The sequence below is a fragment of the Phyllostomus discolor genome, chromosome 4 (genome assembly GCF_004126475.2).
Source record: "Phyllostomus discolor isolate MPI-MPIP mPhyDis1 chromosome 4, mPhyDis1.pri.v3, whole genome shotgun sequence".
Classification (NCBI taxonomy): domain Eukaryota; kingdom Metazoa; phylum Chordata; class Mammalia; order Chiroptera; family Phyllostomidae; genus Phyllostomus; species Phyllostomus discolor.
In genome coordinates, this window is record NC_040906.2 from 136711984 (window position 1) to 136731697 (window position 19714).

At 44.2% G+C, this 19714-nt stretch overlaps 1 protein-coding gene across 1 annotated transcript in view; it reads right to left on the reverse strand.

The window, feature by feature from the left end:
- The window catches only part of B3GAT2 (beta-1,3-glucuronyltransferase 2), a 68063-nt gene extending 51217 nt beyond the window's left edge, over positions 1–16846 (reverse strand). Inside the window, 1 exon segment of the mRNA XM_028508988.2 lies at positions 16039–16846. Within this exon segment, the coding sequence (XP_028364789.1) occupies positions 16039–16635 (597 nt within the window). The 5' untranslated portion in view covers positions 16636–16846.
- Between the last annotated feature and the right edge of the window lie 2868 nt (positions 16847–19714).

The following is a 19714-nucleotide window of genomic DNA, read 5'->3' on the forward strand; positions in this document are numbered from 1 at the left end:
CAAAGCAACAGTAATCAAAACAGTGTGGTACTGGCATAAAGACAGACATACAAACCAATGAAATAGACAAGAGGGCCCAGAAATAAACCCTCATTTGGTCAAATGATTTTCGACAGGGTGTCAACACCATTCAATGGAGAAAGGACAGTCTTTTCAGCAGATGGTGCTGGGGAAAACCAGATATCCATATTCAAAAGATACTATGAAATACTATGTGTAAAAATTAACTCAAAATGGACCATTAGTTAACTAAATGTAAAAGCTAAGAATATGCCACTATTAGAAGAAAACTTAGGGGAACACTTTATGACATTGAATTTGGCAACAAAGTCTTGGCTATAACACCAAAAGCAAAAGCAACAAAAAAGAAAACTGACAAAGTAAACTTCATCAAAATTTAGAACTCAAGAACATCAAATGGCACTATCAACAGAATAAAAAGGCCACCCCTAGAATGGGAGACTTTATTTACAAAACACAGTTTTGATACAGATTAATACCCAGAATACATAAAGAACTCAAAACTCAACAAGAACAAAAAACAACCCAATTCATAAATGAGCAAATAATAATAATATAATAAGGGGTTGATACCCAAACTATATAAAGAATTCACACAATTCAACACCCAAAAGCAAACAATCCAATTAAAAACAGGCAGAGGACCTGAATAAACCCATCTCCGAAGAGGGCACACAGATGGCCTGCAGACACATGAAAGATGCTGATGTTTTTCTAATGTTTCATTAACATCAGAAAAATGCAAATCAAACCCAAAAGCAGACACCACCTCACACCTGTCAGAATGGCTGTCATCAGTAAGGCAACAAAAATATGCTGGCGAGGATGTGGAGAAAAGGGAACCCTTGTGCACTGTTGGTGGGAATGCAGACTGGTGCAGCCACTGTGGAAAACAGCATGGATGTTTCTCAAAAAATTAAAAATGAAACTGCTTTACAACCCAGTAATCCCACTTCTGGGTGAAAATCTGAAGAAAAACAAAACACTAATTTGAAAGAATATATGCACCCCTATGTTCATTGCAGCGTTATTTACAATAGCCAAGATATGGAAGCAGCCCTAATGTCCATCAATAGACAAGTAGATAAAAAAAGCTGTAGTACACATATGTAATGTAATAGTACTCAGCCATAAAAAGGAAGGAAACCTCACCATTTGCGACAGCATGGACAAATCTAGAGAGTATTACGCTAAATGAAATAAGTCAGTCAGAGAAAGACAAATACCATATGATTGCACTTATATGTGGAATCTAAAGAGCAAGATAAATGAACAAACAAAATTGAAATAGACTCATAGATACAGAGAACAAGCTGATGGCTGCCAGAGGGAAGGAAATTGGGAAAACTGGATTAGAAAGAATTAGGAAGTACATGTTGGTAGTTCTGAAGTAGGAATGGGATGTAAAGAGCAGCATATGGCAATATAGTTAATAATGTTATCCTAACTGTGTATGGTGCAAGGTGGGTACTGAAAATATTGGGGAGAACACTGTATGGTATATGATTACCTAACTAGTATGCAGTGTATCTGAAACTAATCACAATAATGAATGTCAACTGTAAATGAAAAATAAAATAAAAAGAGTATTAAACACTAAAAAAAATTGACAGAGGACATGAATAGACATTTCTCCAAAAAAGATACACAAATAGTCAATAGGCACATGAAAAGGTGGGTGACATCACTACTCATTAGATAAACACAAATCAAAACCACAATGAGATATCACTTCACATGTATTAGGATGGTCACTATAAAAATACAGAAAATAAATATGTGAAGCAATACAACCCTTGTGCCCTATTGGTGAGAATGTAAAATGGTGCAGCCTCTGTGGAAAACAGACTGGCAGTTTTTCAATAACTTAAACAGAATTACCATATGATCCAGCAATTCTATTGGGTTGGCCAAAGCGTTTGTTTAGTTTTTTCCATATGATGGCTCTAGTAGTGCTTAGGTGTCTTTAACTTCATTAAAAACAACTTTATTAGATTGTATTGTGACAGCTGTCATATCAGCATGCATTTAACAAAAAAAATCAGAATTGGTGGATTTTGTGCAGCCATTTTAACATTGAAGATGGAAGAAGATACACACCATTTTCAGCATATTATGCTTTATTATTTCAAGGAAGGTAAAAATGCAACCGAAATACAAAAAAAGTAAAAGATTTGTGCAGTGTATGGAGAAGTGCTGTGACTGATCGAATGTGTCAAAAGTGGTTTGTGATGTTTCTTGGTGCTATTGACATTGTGGTCAAATACTTCTTTGCTGTGGGGCTGTCTTATGCATTGGAAGATGTTTAGCAGCACCCCTGTCCTCTACCCACTAGAAGCCAACAGCAGGAGATAGATGACATACTTAAAATATCCAAATCAATAAAGTTACTAGTGAAAATGAAAAATGTGTCTTATTTTACAGAAAATACATAACAGACTTTTAGGCCAACCCAATATTTCTGTATATACACATAAAAATTGACAGCAGATACTTGAACATACACCAGTATACACCAATGTTCATAGCAGAATTCACAATAGTCAAAAGAAGGAAACACACAAGTATTTCTGGGGGGTTTAATGGATAATCAAAGTATGGTCTATACATGTAATGGAATAGCATTCAGCCTTACAGGGAATGAAATTTTGATACATTTGTGATGTGTTTGAATCTCAAAGATATTACACGAAGTGAAATAAGTCTGATAAAAAAGAGAGGGAGGGAGGGAGAGGGAGAGAGAGAGAGAGAGAAACATTGATTGGTTGCCTCCTGTATGTACCTGGACCAGGATCGAACCAGCAAACCAGGCATGTGCCCTGATCAGGAATTGAACCTGCAACCTTTCAGTGTATGGGAGAACACTCCCACCAAACAAGCCACCTGGCCAGGGTGGGACTTACTTTTAAATGTCACTACAGTTACAAGAGCCAACCAAATGAACACCTATATTTTAATCTACAGGACAATCATTGACTTCCAGAGGAAAGCCTAGGTTTCTGTACATACCCAGATCACTGCCCATAGAAAGTACAAGCACTGTCAACCCGCCTTCTTGACAGTTCTATTCTTTAAATCCTTAAACAAAGCTAAAATTTACAAAACCTGTCTTTTCAGTGTGCATGGCAGGACTCAAAGGTAATGGGCAAATAGTTCCATGTAATTGTGAAAGAAACATGAAAACAATGACCGGGTAGGGCATGGGCTCCGAACACGGGCTCTGAGGACCATGAGCCACAGAGCTTCTCTGCAAACACGGCCGCAGCTCCCGGTAGAGAAGCCCAGGTATGTCTCCGGCGCTTTTGCCAGAGGTAGCTGAGGAAATTTACCAAGTTACAGAAACATCCACAAACTATCATTTGACCTTTAAAACCGACACTGGCATTTTAATCTTGCAAGGCCCAGGTTATTCAGACAAACAACATGCCCACACATGGAACATATCTCATATTTAAATTCCCATTCCCACTGGATGACAGAGCAGCATCTTGGGGCCGCGGAGACGGTCAGCAGGGTGGTTTTGTGACATCCTGCCTTCTGGAGCCGCTCCACAGTGCCTGTGGCCACTGACTTGCCAGAAGAGCAGATAAAGGGTGGGAAAGTTGCCCGTTCACCCACTCTGCCTGTCCATCCTCACCCCACCTCTCACAACAACTGCATACAGTTCTATCAGGCCCTGTGAGGAGGCTGAGTATCAGAGCTTTTCCTCATTTGTAAAACAGATGTTGTCCTGGTTTGGCCAGAAATTCCGTTACATCTTTTCCGTAAAATAAAAGACATAGTTTTCATTTTCATCAATAACTTTATTGATATTTTGAGTATGTAGGCTATGTCCCACTATTGGCTTCTAGTGGGAAGAGGCCAGGGGTGCTGCTTAACATCTTCCAATGCGTAAGACAGCCCCACAGTAAAGATTTGGCCAAAATGTCAATAGTACCAAGAAGCTTCACAAACCACTTTTGACATGTTCAATCAGTCACAACCTTCTCTGCAGACTGCACAATTTGTGTGTGTGTGTGTGTGGGGGGGTGGTTTCAATTGTGTTTTTACCTTTCTTAGAATAATAAATCATAATACACTGAAATGGTGTGTATCTTCTTCCATCAATATTAAAATGCTGCACAAAATTCACCAGTTTTGATAAGTTTTACATTTTTTTTCTGTATTTATTTTCAGAGAGAGGGGAAGGGAAGGGGAAAGACAGGGAGAGAAATATCAATACGTGGTTGCCTCTCACAGTGCCCCCTACTGGGGACTGTGCCACACAGTCCCCAGGCATGTGCCCTGACTGGGAACTGAACCTGTGACCCTTTGATTGGCAGGCCTACATTCAATCCACTAAGCTATACCAGCCAGGAATGTTTTTTAAATACACACTGATATGACGGCTGTCACAACACATCCTAACAAAAATTGTTTTGAATGAAGTTAAAGACAATTAAGCACTACTAGAGCTGATGTATGGAAAAAACTAAACAAACTTTTTGGCCAACCCAATAGTTTCTACCTCAGAGATGTGAAAATTAAACAGCAGCATGCACCTCTAAATGCCTAGGGTGGGGCCCCGCACACAGTAAGCAATCAAAAATGTTAGTTCCTCTGAGGTCGTGAGGTGTGAGGGCTTTTGGCTCAGCCAAGCCTGTAGCCCACAGTTCCAGTTCCTAACTCAGTGTTCCTTCAGCCAGAACAGCAACTCCCAGGCTGGGACAGCATGGTCGCTGCATGTATACAAAGACTCCATGGAACAGGTGAGCATGGACGGCTTTACGGGGACACATCCCAGACCCGCAGAAATCCCACACATGCTTCACTCTGGCTGACTCCATGAAAGAGGGGCGGGTTCTGCCTCCCCTCTTCCCCACCCCTCCCCTCACAGAAGGGCAACTTCTCTCCAATCTGAATGGTATTGAAAATACTGTCCAAAGTGGCCAAACCTCTTCGGCACTAAACAAAGGTAATTAGAAATATCCCTGTCTTTATTAAGAAACCTAATGTCTCTATTGAATGGGTAATCAATCCTGTTGGAAGACAGGAAGTTTCTAATTATTTACTTCCAACAAAATTGAAGGAAGGAAAACTAATGCCATCAACAGATCATTAAAACAGTTTCCGAGAAGAGATCAACATAGAATTTTTGGCTTAGAGCCTGAGAGTTGAAAAAACTGAAGAACGTCAGAACGAGAAGATGCTTCCTGTCTTATTTACTTCTTTATGTAAACAAGTCTGACCTACTGGGAAAACAATGTATGCTGAACTTTATTTCCTTCTAGCAATAAATAATGTTCATACATGAATATGGAGTATCTATCAACAACAAAATGTCTATCCACGTCATTAAGATATCAATTTCCAATAAATGTAGCTTTTATGCTTAACAGTTAATTAACCAATTTTGTTGTTGTTTTGATTACTTTTTAATTGCTACTAATTAAAATGTTAACTCAGTCCTAAGAGTTTTTAAGACAGAAGCTAAAGTCATGGGAATTTTTGAAAAATGTAAATTCCATGTACAGTCATTTTTTGTTACTGAAGATACACATAATAGGAGAAACAATAAATGACCTTGAACCTTAAAATATTATGGTAGAATAAAATTCCAAGGGACAACAGAGATAGAAAAAAAGGACAATATAAAATTCCCAAATTATTGAGAAGTATATTTATTAAATGAATAATAATAAGTATAAAACTATTATAGTATTTATAATATCCACTGGATGTATTTTTAATTTATGAATATTGACATTTATAATACACTGGAAATTACATACTTTGCAACTATTTTAAATGATTTTTTAAATTTAGATACCAATTAAAAATATCCTAGAGGCTGTGTAATTTTATTAGTTTTTTCTCTTTTAAAGATTTTATTTATTTGTTTTTAGAAAGAGGGGAAGGGAGGGAGAAAGAAAGGGAGAGAAGCATGGATGTGAGAGAGAAACATTGATCGGTTGCCTCTTGCACACTCCCAACCACGGACCTGGCCTGCAGCCCAAGCCATGCGCTCTGACTAGGAATTGAACTGGTGGCCTTTAGGTTTGCAAAACAACACCCAACACACTGAGCTATGCTACTCAGGGCACTAAATTTTTTTTTAGGAGTTACGTAAACAGAAAGTGTTGAGCACCATAGCACCAGACTCTGGTGTGACTGCCATTCCTGCCAGAGGCTGACCGGGACAGCACAGGGAGGGTGTGTGAAGAAGCAACATTCACAGGCAAGGAGGCAACCAGGGGACCCTGTGGGCAGACACACACACACACACACACACACACACACGCATGCACGCACACAAAGCAACTATCACATCTTCCTCATTCTGGCAAAAAATAAGCCTTAAATATTCTTGTTTATGAAAATTTAAGCAACATTTGCAAAATGAGAAACAAGCAAAGGGTAGACTTCCCAGGAATTGCCCATCAGCTGAAGTCCAGCTCAGTGGCCCAGGTGAGGCTGAAGGGGCCTGGGCACAAGGTAGGGCTGTCACACTGCATCTTCCCTTCCTCCTCCAAGAGGTGCTGGTAGAGGAACACTACTAACCTTCCCAACCTTCTCAAATTACCTTAAACTATTGCTTCTAATAATGTGCTTCAAAAATCTATTCATTTAATCCCTTTTACGTTGCCCTCTCCTTGACTGCACACCGTCTCTTTGATCCATTCACTCACACCAGAAACAACCTATCGTGTGATATGTCCTGGGTCCACGTGGGGCACTGGGACTAAAGCAGTGATGGAGAGTTACACCCAGGATCTTCAGGCAGCTTGGTACCCTACTCTGAACTACATGTAAGCTAATTAGCTAGATTTCACACACTCATTAATCAGCCTCAGACCCCTCAACCCACAGGAGACCACCCTACTACCCGCTCTCAACCTAAAATGTCTTTTAGATGCTTTTTTTTCCTCGTCTCAATATGACTTCCTCCCAGGACTCTTTGCAGACAAGCCCTACTTAACTCTTCTTCCTTTAATCACTGTAGTGACCCAATGGTGTAATTGAAATGCCCAATGTATTCAGTTCCACTTGGGTATAGACTAGGTTGTGAAAGCCAAGCACCTCTCCCTCCTCTTCCCCACCAGGCCTCCAGAAACACAGTCCAGGTCTCAGGAACAAAGTGTTTTAAGGCATCTACCCAACTGAGGCAGTGCAGCTGTCTGGTATACCCCCCAACTGGGGAAGTTGTCCACAGAGGAGAAAACACGGGGAAAAGAATACTTACAACTTGCCTATGGTTCGGCACTGACAGCAATCACAGGAGGCAGGCAACCCTTGCCGAGGTGATGCAGCCAACAAGTGGTAAGGCTGCATTTGAGTATGGGGCTGTTTGACTCCCCGACACCCACCTGAGCTCCCCACCAGCCTCCAGCCTTTCACATGTGTGAAGCAGTCTAACACTAGGCTGGCTCACAACTACCTTGACACACCTTAACGAGCACTGACAGGGATACCATAAATATTCATGGACCTTTTCTCCTTCTCTTTTCTTTTAGTATGGAAGCTCTTTGAGACAGAGCAAGGGCCACATTTATCTTGACATTACTACTTCAAAGCCTCGATATAATCCGAGGCACACAACACAGACTTCAAACGTGTTCTCTGACTGACAATCTGTGCAGAGCTCCTTTCTAGAACAGCTTCCTTCTGAAATAGAATCTCCCAGCTTCTAAGTGTCCTTCATTCATTCGTTCAACAAATAAGCATTTGCCACATGGTGGGTGCTGCTCTGGACACCAGAGGCACAGCAGCGAACAAAAGAGAACTCCTGTCCTTGTGGAGCTTATATTCTCACGAGAGAAAGTGAACTGAAATACAGGTACTTCATTATATAATGTAATGTTAGGTGCTGTACCGAATGCACAACAGTCTATGTCACTGCTTTCTCAATACAACCAGATGTACAGATACATATCTGTAGTTTTTCTATTAATTTACCAAGTTCCATTTTAAAAGCTAAAGGTCAAAGATCTGCCTGTGGGTGATTTGAAAGCCAGACAGAAAGAATGGAAGCATGCCACTCACACTGCTCAGTACACACTTCTCAAATCCACAGCTTGGCATGAGGATAGGCAGTGCCTGGGAAGAAGACTCTAATGGGCATGATTTGAATGCCACTTCCAAATACAGAGAAACTGAGGGGCCTGTACAGGACAGGTTTCGGGGAGAGACTCCCACTCCTCTCCCAAAGCTAACAGGACACCTTTCAATTTTCTGGATATCCACGCATCTTCTTTCCTCAGGTCCATAAATTTGGCTCCCTTCACCTGGGGAGCTCTGGATGCTGGCAGGCCCCAGGCTTCTCGGGAGCAGGGGCCCTGTCTGGACAGCACCGTTGCCTGTGGCTTGGCCTACACTGATTGTCACCAGGCAGCCAGGGCTCTTGGGGCCCAGGGCTTGCTGCTTTCACAGGAAAAGAAAAATCAGGGGGTCAAGGAGCATGTGGTGCCCAACAGCAGTGCCAAGATGGCCACCCATCAGTTGTCCATGTCTCCATTGGGAGGACGGTTTCCTTGACAGGTCCATTGCTGTGTAGGGCCTGATGGGTCCCTTCCCACCCCTGCAGCTGGTGGGAAGCCGAGCTGGTTTGTATTCTCATCCTTGCCTGCCTGGGGCCCATCCCCAGAGGCCTAGTAACCCTATAATGCTTCTCACAGGAGGGGTCAGAGCTCAGAGTGGCTCCTTGGCAAGCACTAGAATCTTGGGCCTTTTTCCCTGTGAGCCCAACTGTGCTCTTTCTCTGTTTTCCTACACACTGAATAAACCTCCCCTAGTCCACATGGGCCCAAGTAATCATACCCCCACCCCTCCCCCATCACCACACACAAAACCAACTTACAACTCTACTGGGTGACTCTGCTTTACACTCCCAAGCACCTGCAGGTCTCTCAGCAGACACTGAGAGTGTGCTTACTAAGACCAGGTGCTCAGCCTGGGAGGGCTGGGGTGCTCTGTGTTCACAGCTGTACTACCTACTACAGTAATTAAGCACAGTGCCTGGCACATAGTAAGTGATCAATTAACATATGTCAAGTCGAGGAGAAGGCATACTGATTAATTATATTTAAATATCTTCTGAATGTGCTAACTTTAAGCTCAGGTAGGTAGATGGAATCTCCCAGAGTGATACACTATTACTGCTAATATGCAATTTTCTTAGATAACTGAAATTCCAGTTAATAGAGAATGTTTAACATTTAGCACACTTGGCTTTCATTAGAAAGATGAAGATATAATTTATAAATAGCTGGTTGAAGGAACAAGAGCTTTAGATTCTGCATGTACCATATATAGTGTTTATTTTCTTTTTTATCATACGTACTGTTTAAAGTTCTCTTTCCATTGGTGGAGGAGATTGATGGGGTTGGGGACTATTGAGTTTTTGGTTATTTGGAGGAAAGACCAAATAACCTGACTTGTGGTAGAGAACACAGCTATCTCCCAGTTTTCCTAGCATGCAAAAAGACTTGACCAATGATTTTTATTCATCTCGATTTTAATCCAGGGAAATCACTAATCCCAGAAGAAATGAGACAAGAAAATTAACAAACCTGCCAACAAGTGAGCAGTCCCATGAGCCTGGCAATGCAGGCCCACCGCAGCCAGCGCACCCAGTGCACCATTGAGAGCTCACAGTGCCCTACCACTTCGTGCTTCCAGGGGGAGCCCCCTCCGCCTCTGTGGGAGGAGCAACCAGCAGGGTCTGCCTCCCACAGGAACTCCAGCTCAAATCGGTTCCCAGCTCCTCTCCTCTGTCCCAGTGGTTAACTGCAAACAATTCAGTATCTCTCATTCAATTCTGTCTTCCCTGATAGTATACATGCCCAGGAGATACAGCTGCTGATGTACACATATTAACTGAAAAAAAAATTAACTTTAATGTTTTATGTTCTTGCAGAAACGATCAGTTCTTACTTGTTCACAAGAATATATGATTAAAAAAAACAGAAGACTACAGTTTATGTACTAACTTGGCAGTTTTCACTTGACTAGAAAAAAAAATCCAAAAATCAAACGATCTATCAGTGAGACAGTGAGAGAGGAGGTAACATTTTTTTAAGACCAAATGATGTCAGGACAAAAAGGTCATAAGGGAAAATTAGAAGTTGGTGTAGTCCAGAAGGCAGAGCTGAGCTACCGCACGAAAGAAGAGAGCAACAAGTTCAGAAGGCCCCCTGCTAATTAAACACTGTTCTGACCAGGCCCGCGTGTTGCGCATGCGTGTTAGGTTGGACGAGCTGCAGGACACTCAGGAGCACAGGCTCTGTGACAAGGGCCCTGAGGCTTGAAGTCCGGTCTCCGAATGAAATCCTGTCTGCATGATCTTTTCCAGTTACCTCCTGGACCTTCGGCTCAAGTATAGAAGGGGTTACTGATTGCACCCACCATGTTAGATTCAGGCTGCACTTTGAAAAATCCCTTCACTCACTGAGGAACTGTGTTCACGACTGAGCATCAGTGTTAAGATGAAAGAAAAATGAGGACAGAACTCGTACCTACATTAGGAGCTGTTGTGATGAGGGTCAACTACGCTAATACAGGTAAAATCCTACCGGTGGTTCCTGGCCCATAGTGAGTGCTTGATGATGTCAAGTATGTTTTGCTTGTATCCATGGCAAACGGTATTTTTAACATGTATTTCAGGTTGTACACAAAAATTACCAGGTATGAACAATGGATTATATTTTATTAGTTTATTTCTGTGAGTTGGAAATCTATTCTAAATCTACCTGCTTACTTACCTACCTACCTATCTATGGAGTGGTGTGACAATTTTAGGTATGTTTTAGGGAGAGAATTTGAGAACCATGCCAAACTTAAATACCATGCTTCAACAGTACTGCAAATCAAGTATACAATAACACGTTCACTTACACAGACTGAGCAAATAGTCCATCAGAGTCCAAAAGATTTGAATAGACATATCTGAACATTATTGAACTAGTAAAAAAAAAAAGCACTACTTGAATACCACCTGGAATTGTTAATAAATAAGACCATTCACTTTGGTTCTCCTATTTTGCTTTTGTAGCATGCCTTAGAAGCAATTACTATTCCATGACTGTTGACACAAGAGAAAAATTACCAGCTTGTAATTTAGAAGAAGTGGAATAGACAGAAGGAAATTGAGTCACTCCCATAGTTTCCAAGAAGCAGCAGACAACAGCCTAAATGTTTAAAAGACACACATTCACTGCACCAAACAATAATCCAGACGTGTCTTCATATCTATTCATGAGAAAGAATAATCAGTAAAAAGCAGGAGGACAAATGATGGAAAAGACAATTGAAAGAGGCAGGGGAGAATGTCTTTTATACCTGAATTATTATTTCTGGTCCATTAAATTATCAAAATCCAAATGAAAACTGCTGGTCTCCAAAGAGCCCTGTCAAAAACTAGCCATAACTCAAGTACTATACACAGGGAGACTAAAGCAAATCAGAAGATTTAACATTGATCGCCTGAGAAAGCTGGCTATAGTTTTATGAACATATTTTTACAAAACTCTCACATTTCATGAGACTTATGGCATGACTATTAATATGCTCTTAGACAGGGGGAAATAAAACACAAGGGACACATTTCAGGTAAAATAATCTTTTCATGCTGCACCTAAGGGAATCTTCTAGGTTTCTTCACTTTGAAAAGATAATTACCCTACACCAAGTAACTGTCTCAAGGATAAAAAGAAGGGTAGATCTTTTGTCTTCTTTCAGGCAACATACAGAATTTACTTTTGGGGGCTTACCTTGTGAATTTAAGTATTCTTTGGATTATAGCTCCAAAAAGCTGCATATAAAGGGAGAGTTTATGAATATTTCAGAAAAGGAGTAAGGCAGAATTAAGCCTCAACTCTTCCACCTGCCTAGCATATAAATATTGGGTTGGCCAAAAAGTTCATTTAATTTTTTTCTGTAAAATAAAATACACACTTTTCATTTTCACCAATAACTTTATTGATTTGGATATTTTGAGTGTGTTGGCTATCTCCCGTGTGGTATAACATTGATTGTTCTCAGTTAATCTCTCAATTTGATTGCTATCAACTTCAACTGGTCTACCCGACTGTGGACCATCACCCAGCAAGAAATCTCCAGCACAAAACTTCGCAAAGCACTTTTGACACGTTTGGCCAATCACAGCACCTTCTCCATACACTGCGCGAATCTATGTATTGTGTTTCAGCTATGTTTTTACCTTTCTTGAAGTAATAAAGCATAATATGCCCAAAATATCGCTTATTTTCTTCCATCTTCAATATTAAAATGGCTACACAAAAATTCACCAAGTTTGGTAAGTTTTTTTTAAATGCACACTGATATGACAGTTGTCACAATACAATCTACAAATTGTTTCAAATGAAGTTAAAGACTACTAAGAGCTATTAAGCCATCACACGGAAAAACCGAATGAACATTTTGGCCAACTCAATAGCTTGACCCTCCCCCCCCAACCAACAAAAATCGAAACAAAGGGCCTCTTTAGTTCACTGCTGTTGGAACATCTTCAAGATGCAGTCTCATTAACTGAGTCCTTTCATGAACTCCTTAAATGTCTCAGAGTTGACCTGTCTTCTAGTCTTACCTCATTACATTTAATGTTTAAAAGTTTTTGTTCTTGCTGGAAAATAGCTGGGAAATAGCTGGGAAAGTGCTATTTTTTAACTTTTCAATATGATTAATTTGCAAAGGTGAAAGCAACTTCACCTGAAATGCACCAGCTTTAAACTCAGGAGAGCCTGGAAGGTTGTCCAGTAAAGCACAAAAATCTGATCAAAAGCATTATTGAAAACCTGACTGGCTAGAGTCACATTTCTCTGTAGTTGTTGCTTTTATGAAAGCAGTCTCAATCCTTTGCAAATAAGCTTTTTCCGAGAGCTGGACTGACAAAGTGCACAGGCAGGCAGGATTACCTGTGATCTGGGGTGCACAGCCCCATCAAGGCCACAGCAAGAGCAGTAGTTCTTGAGATACTGGAAATCTGAAAAAAGCCCCAACCACTGTTTTCTCCAAAGGCTGGCCCAGTTTCTGTGGTTGCAACTCACACTGAGCTTCATTTGCAAATGGATTTGGCTGTCAACGTAGGAATCATTCAACCCAAATATTTCTTTCCTAGCAGCTCAACTCGGTTGAAAGGGTTGGCTGAAAATTAGTTAGCAGTATGGGAGACGCAAGCACCATGCCAGTTACCACAGAGCAATAATTGAACATGGATTGCCTGTTGCGCCTTTAATTTAATTTGGAGACCTTTCATCTTTTACTTTCCTTCATTTGCAACCAATGCTTAGTGAGCTAATTTTGTACCTGGTTCATTTTCCTCCTATGTTATCTGCGTTTACATCAACCACAGAAATTAGAAGCGCTATGAATAAAAGATGAAGACTGACTTGGGACATTCTTTCCTTAAGGGCTGTGACTTACTTAAAAACTGATCTGTGCGTGTGTCCACACACAGGGGTGAGATATGGACCTCAGCCCGACAGCATCCCTGATCAGCATCTCCCCTTCTTCCAAGGAGCTTCAGAGTGTAGACGTTTTATCTGCTCCTACCTTTTCTCCAAGAGGGCAGTGTCTACACTGTAATCCACATGGAATCATTAATTCTAGAAATGGTTTAGGGGAGGCCATCCCATTAATGCATAAATCTAAGGGTGCACAAATTTCATGAATCTGACTTTTTGGAGGGTTCAGTACCGCCTGCCCTGAGAGGAAAGAATGTATTGTAAAGAGGAAAACTGAAAGTGCTGACATACAGGCATCCAGATGTCTACTCTGTCCAAACACATCGTGTGGGAGGGAGGGAGGATGCTGGTAGACAAAGGGACTGATCATAAAATTACAGTCCTCAAGGGGCCTCTAGGAGTTGTAGAATTTAAATTCTAAGTGTATTGTGCATATTGTGCATAAAAATTGCTTGTTGTGTATTTTGTATACTTGGTACCTTGACATTTAAAAAAGTTGCATGTGCTCTTAATTTTATTCTCTTTATTTCACTACTTCCAACTGTACACAATTTTAGCACCTTGAAAATTTTGCTTTTTCCCTTTATAGTTTCTCTGGCCACTACTATTTTTTTCTCCTCATCCCCTCCTTTCTTATATCTTCTCTCTCTTTTTTCCTCCTATGGACCAATGGGAAAGAAAAAAAAATACTGGATTCTTCTCTTGCTGTTTAACATCCACCAACAAGCCTTCCTTTCAGTTTGGGAAGCATCAAAGGAAGACTGTTCTGAATAATTTTATTGCCTGTAGTGCCAACTCTTCCTTCCCCTTTATCTAACATCTCACAAAAGGGGCTAGCAGCTGGGGATACACTGAAAATCACTCTCCCGTCACAGCCCAGCCCCCTAAAAGGTTAATTAGTAATGATATGCATTACTTTACATACACAAGACCGAATTTTCCCAGGTAAGGCAGCTTCCCAGTTGTAGGAGAAAAGTGGGTTTAAATTATGGTGAACTGACATGGAACAGTCTGTGCTTCAGAATACAAACCACATCTTTTGGGAGACAGAGTACACAAGCGGAAAACTAAAAGCCCAAATTAAAAACATCAGATGATATTTCTAATCTTGGTTATAATGAAGTCTATACCATATATTCTTTTCTTCTGAAGAAACATGAACAGAAAGCCCTACATCCTGAAAAGATAGAGGAGAAAAGATGGAGAGCAATTACTGGTCCTTTTATTCATGAAGAAGAGGATGAATAGAAATGGAGGCAGCAACTGCCTTTAAGAAGTGGATTTTTTAAAAGCCACATAGGCAGAAAAATTAAACTGGAAGTGTACAGAGTAGCTTTGTCCTGAGGTTAAAAAAGCCAAATAGATGTTAAGATGAGGGTGTGGGGCATATATGATTATTAGACACACAGCTTATCTAGTTTACCTGGGGAAGCTGCGGGGTAGGGGGGACGATGGAGTCTCAGAGGCAGGAGATGTCAAGGAATTTTTGGTAGAGGAAGGCAATGGCCCCACAGGATGTCAAAGAATCCAAGATTTGTTTCAGTTGTACTTGTGTATAAAGAAGAAAACTGAAGAAAAAAAACCCATGTAACTCAGTCTCATTTGCAGAATACACACACAGACCACAACATACCAGTCTCAAAAAATAACACCTGTTCTAACCCGGTGCTGGCTGGTTGTGTGCACGTATGGCCTTCCAAAGGAAAATAAGGCCATTTCAACAGCTGGGGCTGGACTGCACCCAGGACCTCGTGGCGAGCATCAGGATGGAATGGCACCATGTAAGAGTGGACTGGCTAACTCACCAAAGAGACAGACCTTCGAGGAAGGTGGAGAAAAGGAACCGGACAGTGCACCTGGTAGCTCTGACGGTGAAAATAACATAACCACAGTCTCAAGCAGAGCAGTCTCAAGCCAGAACAGTCTCAAGTCATTTGCCAAAGGGTTTTCTTGAAAAAGAGGTAGTATGCAGAGTGGAAAAGGCCTTTTGTGGGGTGGCAGAAGAAACAGGGAGGACCCCCTAGAAGGCACCGTTTTCACTAATAATCACTTCCATGCCAATGGACTGTGCCAGAGAAATTTGTCTCTGGGCTGATTTTTAATAATCATCTCCACCTTCCTCTCCGTATGGTTCTAGAATCGCAGTCACACCTGTTTGCTGAAAGGCCTCTGGAGTAACCAAGCCGACCCTGACCGCCCTCTACATCTGAGCTTCACCCTCAGGCTACCCAGATCCTGTTCTTGGAAATCATTCCCGCGCCCCACAACTGTGCTACTCTCTCCGCCCAATGTTGGGGCCAGGCAGAGAGCAAAGCCCCTGGCCAGACTTCCTCCCTTGAGTCCGCAGTGGTCCTTGTCCCTCACCCGAAACCCCACCCCCTTGGTCAGGGAAGCATGCCAGGGACGACAAGGCTGAGGGTGCCTGCGAGGAGCGCTCCACCTGGAGTCCTAAAAGAGTGCACTGAGAAGTGATAACGCCAAAGTACAGCCGCACCCGGGCCGACCACCGAGGCCCCCTCCCGCCCTTACCCCCAAGCTGGGGAGGGCCGGCCACTACCTCCTGGAAGAGCTCCAGGCTGTAGGTGTTGTCGTCGTCGGCGAAGAAAAGCACGCCGGGCTGCGCATGCTGGTGCTGGTGTCTCTGGCGCAGCCAGGCGAGACCGGCGTTGCGCTGCTCAGTTGCGCGCGGCAGTCCCGGCCGCTTGTAGCGCCGCGGCGTGGGCACGTGCAGGTGCGTGCTGGGCAAGCCGGCCCGCGCCAGGAAGCGGCTCACCAGCTCGGTGCGCGCCACCGCGTCCTCCACGAGGATCCAGTGCAGCTGCGCCACCTGGCGGAACGTGTTGGCCAGGCGGGTCAGCTCGGCTTTCTGCACCGGGCGGCTGTAGGTGGGAGTGATGGCATAGATGGTGGGCAGAGGAGGCTCCGGCTGAGGCTGTAGCTGTGGCCGCGACTGGTTGCGCTTCTCCAATCCGCGTCCCGGGCCGCCCCTGCGGAGCGGGAGTCGTGCACTCCCGCGGCCCAAGGCGTAGGGAGAGAAGTAGGGGCGCGGGGTGAGCGAGGGCGCGGGCCTGCGGGTGTCCACGTCGAGCATGATGATGACGATTAAGATCCAGGGCAGGAGGATGAAGAAGCGGCTGAACAGCACGGACTTCATGGTGCGCTCTTTCCCTCTCAGACGCCCCTAAGAGGGGCCAGACGGTGGACCCCAGCGCGCAGTTTGGACGGCGACGCCGCCCGCACTCAGGGAGCTGCGGCCCGCGCGCTCTCCACAGGGTCGGGCGACGCTGCGGGGTCCGGGAGCCGCGATTTCAGCGCCTGGGCGTGGGGGATAGGCGCAGGTGCCAAGGAGCTAGGGCTACAGGGAGTGCAGGCAGGAGGGCAGGTGCTGTCCCGCACTCGGGGTGAGTCGGCGGGAAGCGAGACTTGGTCCAGCTGCGCGCTGTTACCCCAGAGTTGTGTCAAGCGCCCGGAAGACGGCGATTCCTACTGCGCTCTCTTCGAAGAGTGGGAACGGGGAGCTGGCCCCCGGCGGGCCGCCTCGCCGCTTCCGTCCCGCGCCCTGCGTGCAGAGGTACTCCAACCGTGGGCTCTCCGGGACACCTTCGAGGGCTGGAGGCAGGCGCTTAGGGCTTCCCTGGTCACATCCCAGCCGGGGTAGCGAGGACCAGGAGGGGACGCCTGAGATACAGGACCCCAGCTCCGTTCCCGCTCTGCAGCAGAAGCCTGCACTCCTGTCCCTCGCTCTGCTCTTCTCAGAACCTCTCCAGGCTCCGGCAGCAAGATCCCAAACCAGGGAAAGAAAGAAAAAGCGAGGGGGCGGGGGCGCTGCGGACTCCGGCGTCCTCCCAGTCCTCCCGTGGGAAGACAGCAGCGCTGCTACTGGCGGAGAGGGGCTACGAGAGGCAAGTGGGGAGGGGGCCCGGTTCTCCGCCGGGTCTGGAGCTGACGGCCCCCGCGAGCTAGCTCTGGAGGCGGCTGCTGCACCGCCGAAGGAGACAAGGGAGGCGGGTCCCCGAGGGTGCACGACCCCGGGGAGGGGGTTGATGCTCTTCTGCTCATCTCTGTGCGCCCCCAGCTTTCTGAAATACTGCAGGGTTTTTGGAGATAAGCCAGGAAAACCCATTCACGCGCAGAAAATTGGGGAGACCTAGAGGCGGGAGAGGGCATTGGATTCTTTGGCTACCAGCTGCGGGGTTGGTTTGCTAGGGGTGTGCCCAACAGCGGCAACAAAAAGCGCTTTCACTGAAAGGCAGAAATCACTGGAAGGCCTGACAGACCGAGAGGGGCGGACAAAGGTGTTTGACTTGTGAGATAGCCTTCTTAAGAAAGAATCAATCCGAACGGTTGCTGCCTGGCTGCAGTTAGATCAGTGGGGGAAATTCCTGAAACTCCACTTGAATATGTTTTACTTGTGTTTCTTCGGTAATTTGGAATCACAGTTACTCGGAGTTTGCTGCCATAGGAAGTATTCCGCTTGACCCTCCCAAACGATCCTTTCACGGGGGTCTGGGAAGTCGAGTCACCTCCATTTTGTGGATGAGGAAGCTGAGGCCCAGAGTTTAAAGTGATTTCTCCGAGGTCAATGTTAAGTAGCCAAGTGAAAATGCAACGTGGTTCCCCGGGTGCAGCCAGTGGCCTCCCCTGTGCGAGGCCTGGAGAAATCCCGTCGGACCCAGCCGACCGGGAGGAGCTGGCCCTCCTGCACATGTAAGCATTGACATGTAAAACTGTGACAATGTCTGGAAGACGACTAGTAAACCGTTGGTGCTTAGTTTGGACTTTTTCAGTCTAGCAGACCTACTAGCTGAGTCCCTGGCTGCCTGTAATGTATGTACCAGGAAGACAAGAGGGGCCACGTACCATGCTCACGTCCCAGGGAGGTGCTTGCAAAGCAGCAAGACAGCCTTTTTTCCCCAGCCTCCTCAGCCTATGATAATTTCCGAGTCCATCTTCCCTCAGTTGTCTGTCTTCCTCTGTCTTGCTCACAAGTAAATTTCTCTGGTTGCGCTTTTTGAGTGAGGGCGGATGCCCTTCCAGCGTTCCTGACCTCCTGGGCCTCTCAGCCTCTCAGCCCTACCCTCGTTGCACCCTCCTTTCATCCGGTGCTGGCGCATATGCGAGTTTCCCTTACTTTCCCCTCAGAGTGAAATGTGCAGGTTTAACAGCTCCACTCCCTCGGGACCCCCGCAAGGACAAGTCTTCTGTCCCGACCTCCCCGGGTCACCCACAACTCATACTTAAACTCCGCAGATTAGTACACCCTAAACACAGAAAACGAGGAATCCACTAGACAGCTTCATGTATTCTGCGCTAGCCAGTGGGCCTGTGAACACAGGTTGGGGCAAAATAAGGTTTACATCTGTGAATTGGCAGAACCTAGAGTTTATTCTTGCATTGCTATTTCTTAATTATTGTATTATTTTCCATATCAACAACTGTAAACTTATTTTTGCCACACCCTGTATAATACAACCTCAGAATAAACGTGTCCTTGTTAGGTCTGCTGTTGGCCCTCAGAAGACATGTCCTCCTTCTTGGGGAAGGAGGAAGAGAATGGAATTTAGTAAAGGCTTTTCTTGATTATTAGAAAGCAGTACCCCCACAAAGATTACCAAAGTCTCGTGCATGCTGCCAGAAATGTTGATGTAGTTGAAGAGAAATGCCTTGTGTGTTAGCTGGAGTAAAGCTCAAGTGGTTACTGAATGGCATTAAAAAGCCTTACTAACCTTGTTAGTAGGGAACACTTAGTTATTCCCACTACACCATAAAACCTACTTCCTAATTGCTTCTTCTTCAGCAATCAGGGCTGTTCAGAGATGAGACACTTTCAAACTCAATCAATTTTGGAATTTGAGATTTAACTGGTGCCCAGAATTCCCAGGTGTCATGCAACACAACACATGACTAGTAATCCACATCATGCGATCACTTCATCTTTTCTATTATCCTTAGTCAGCATTCGAATCCAGGTCTTCCTCATTCAGTCGTCCCTTGAGGGCATCCTGGTTTTGCAGTCTGGCAGAACTGGGTTTGATTCCCAGCTGGGCTGCTTAGGCAACTTGGGAAAGTCAAGGAGCTTCTCAAAGCCTCAGTTTCTCACCTGGAGAATGGAGAAAATAATACATACTTCACGGGAATCCTGTAAGGACTAAATAGGATAAGTTAGGTATAGTATTTTACAGAGGAGCTGGTATTGTGAGTGCAATCAATAAATGCTTTATAAATACAAGTAG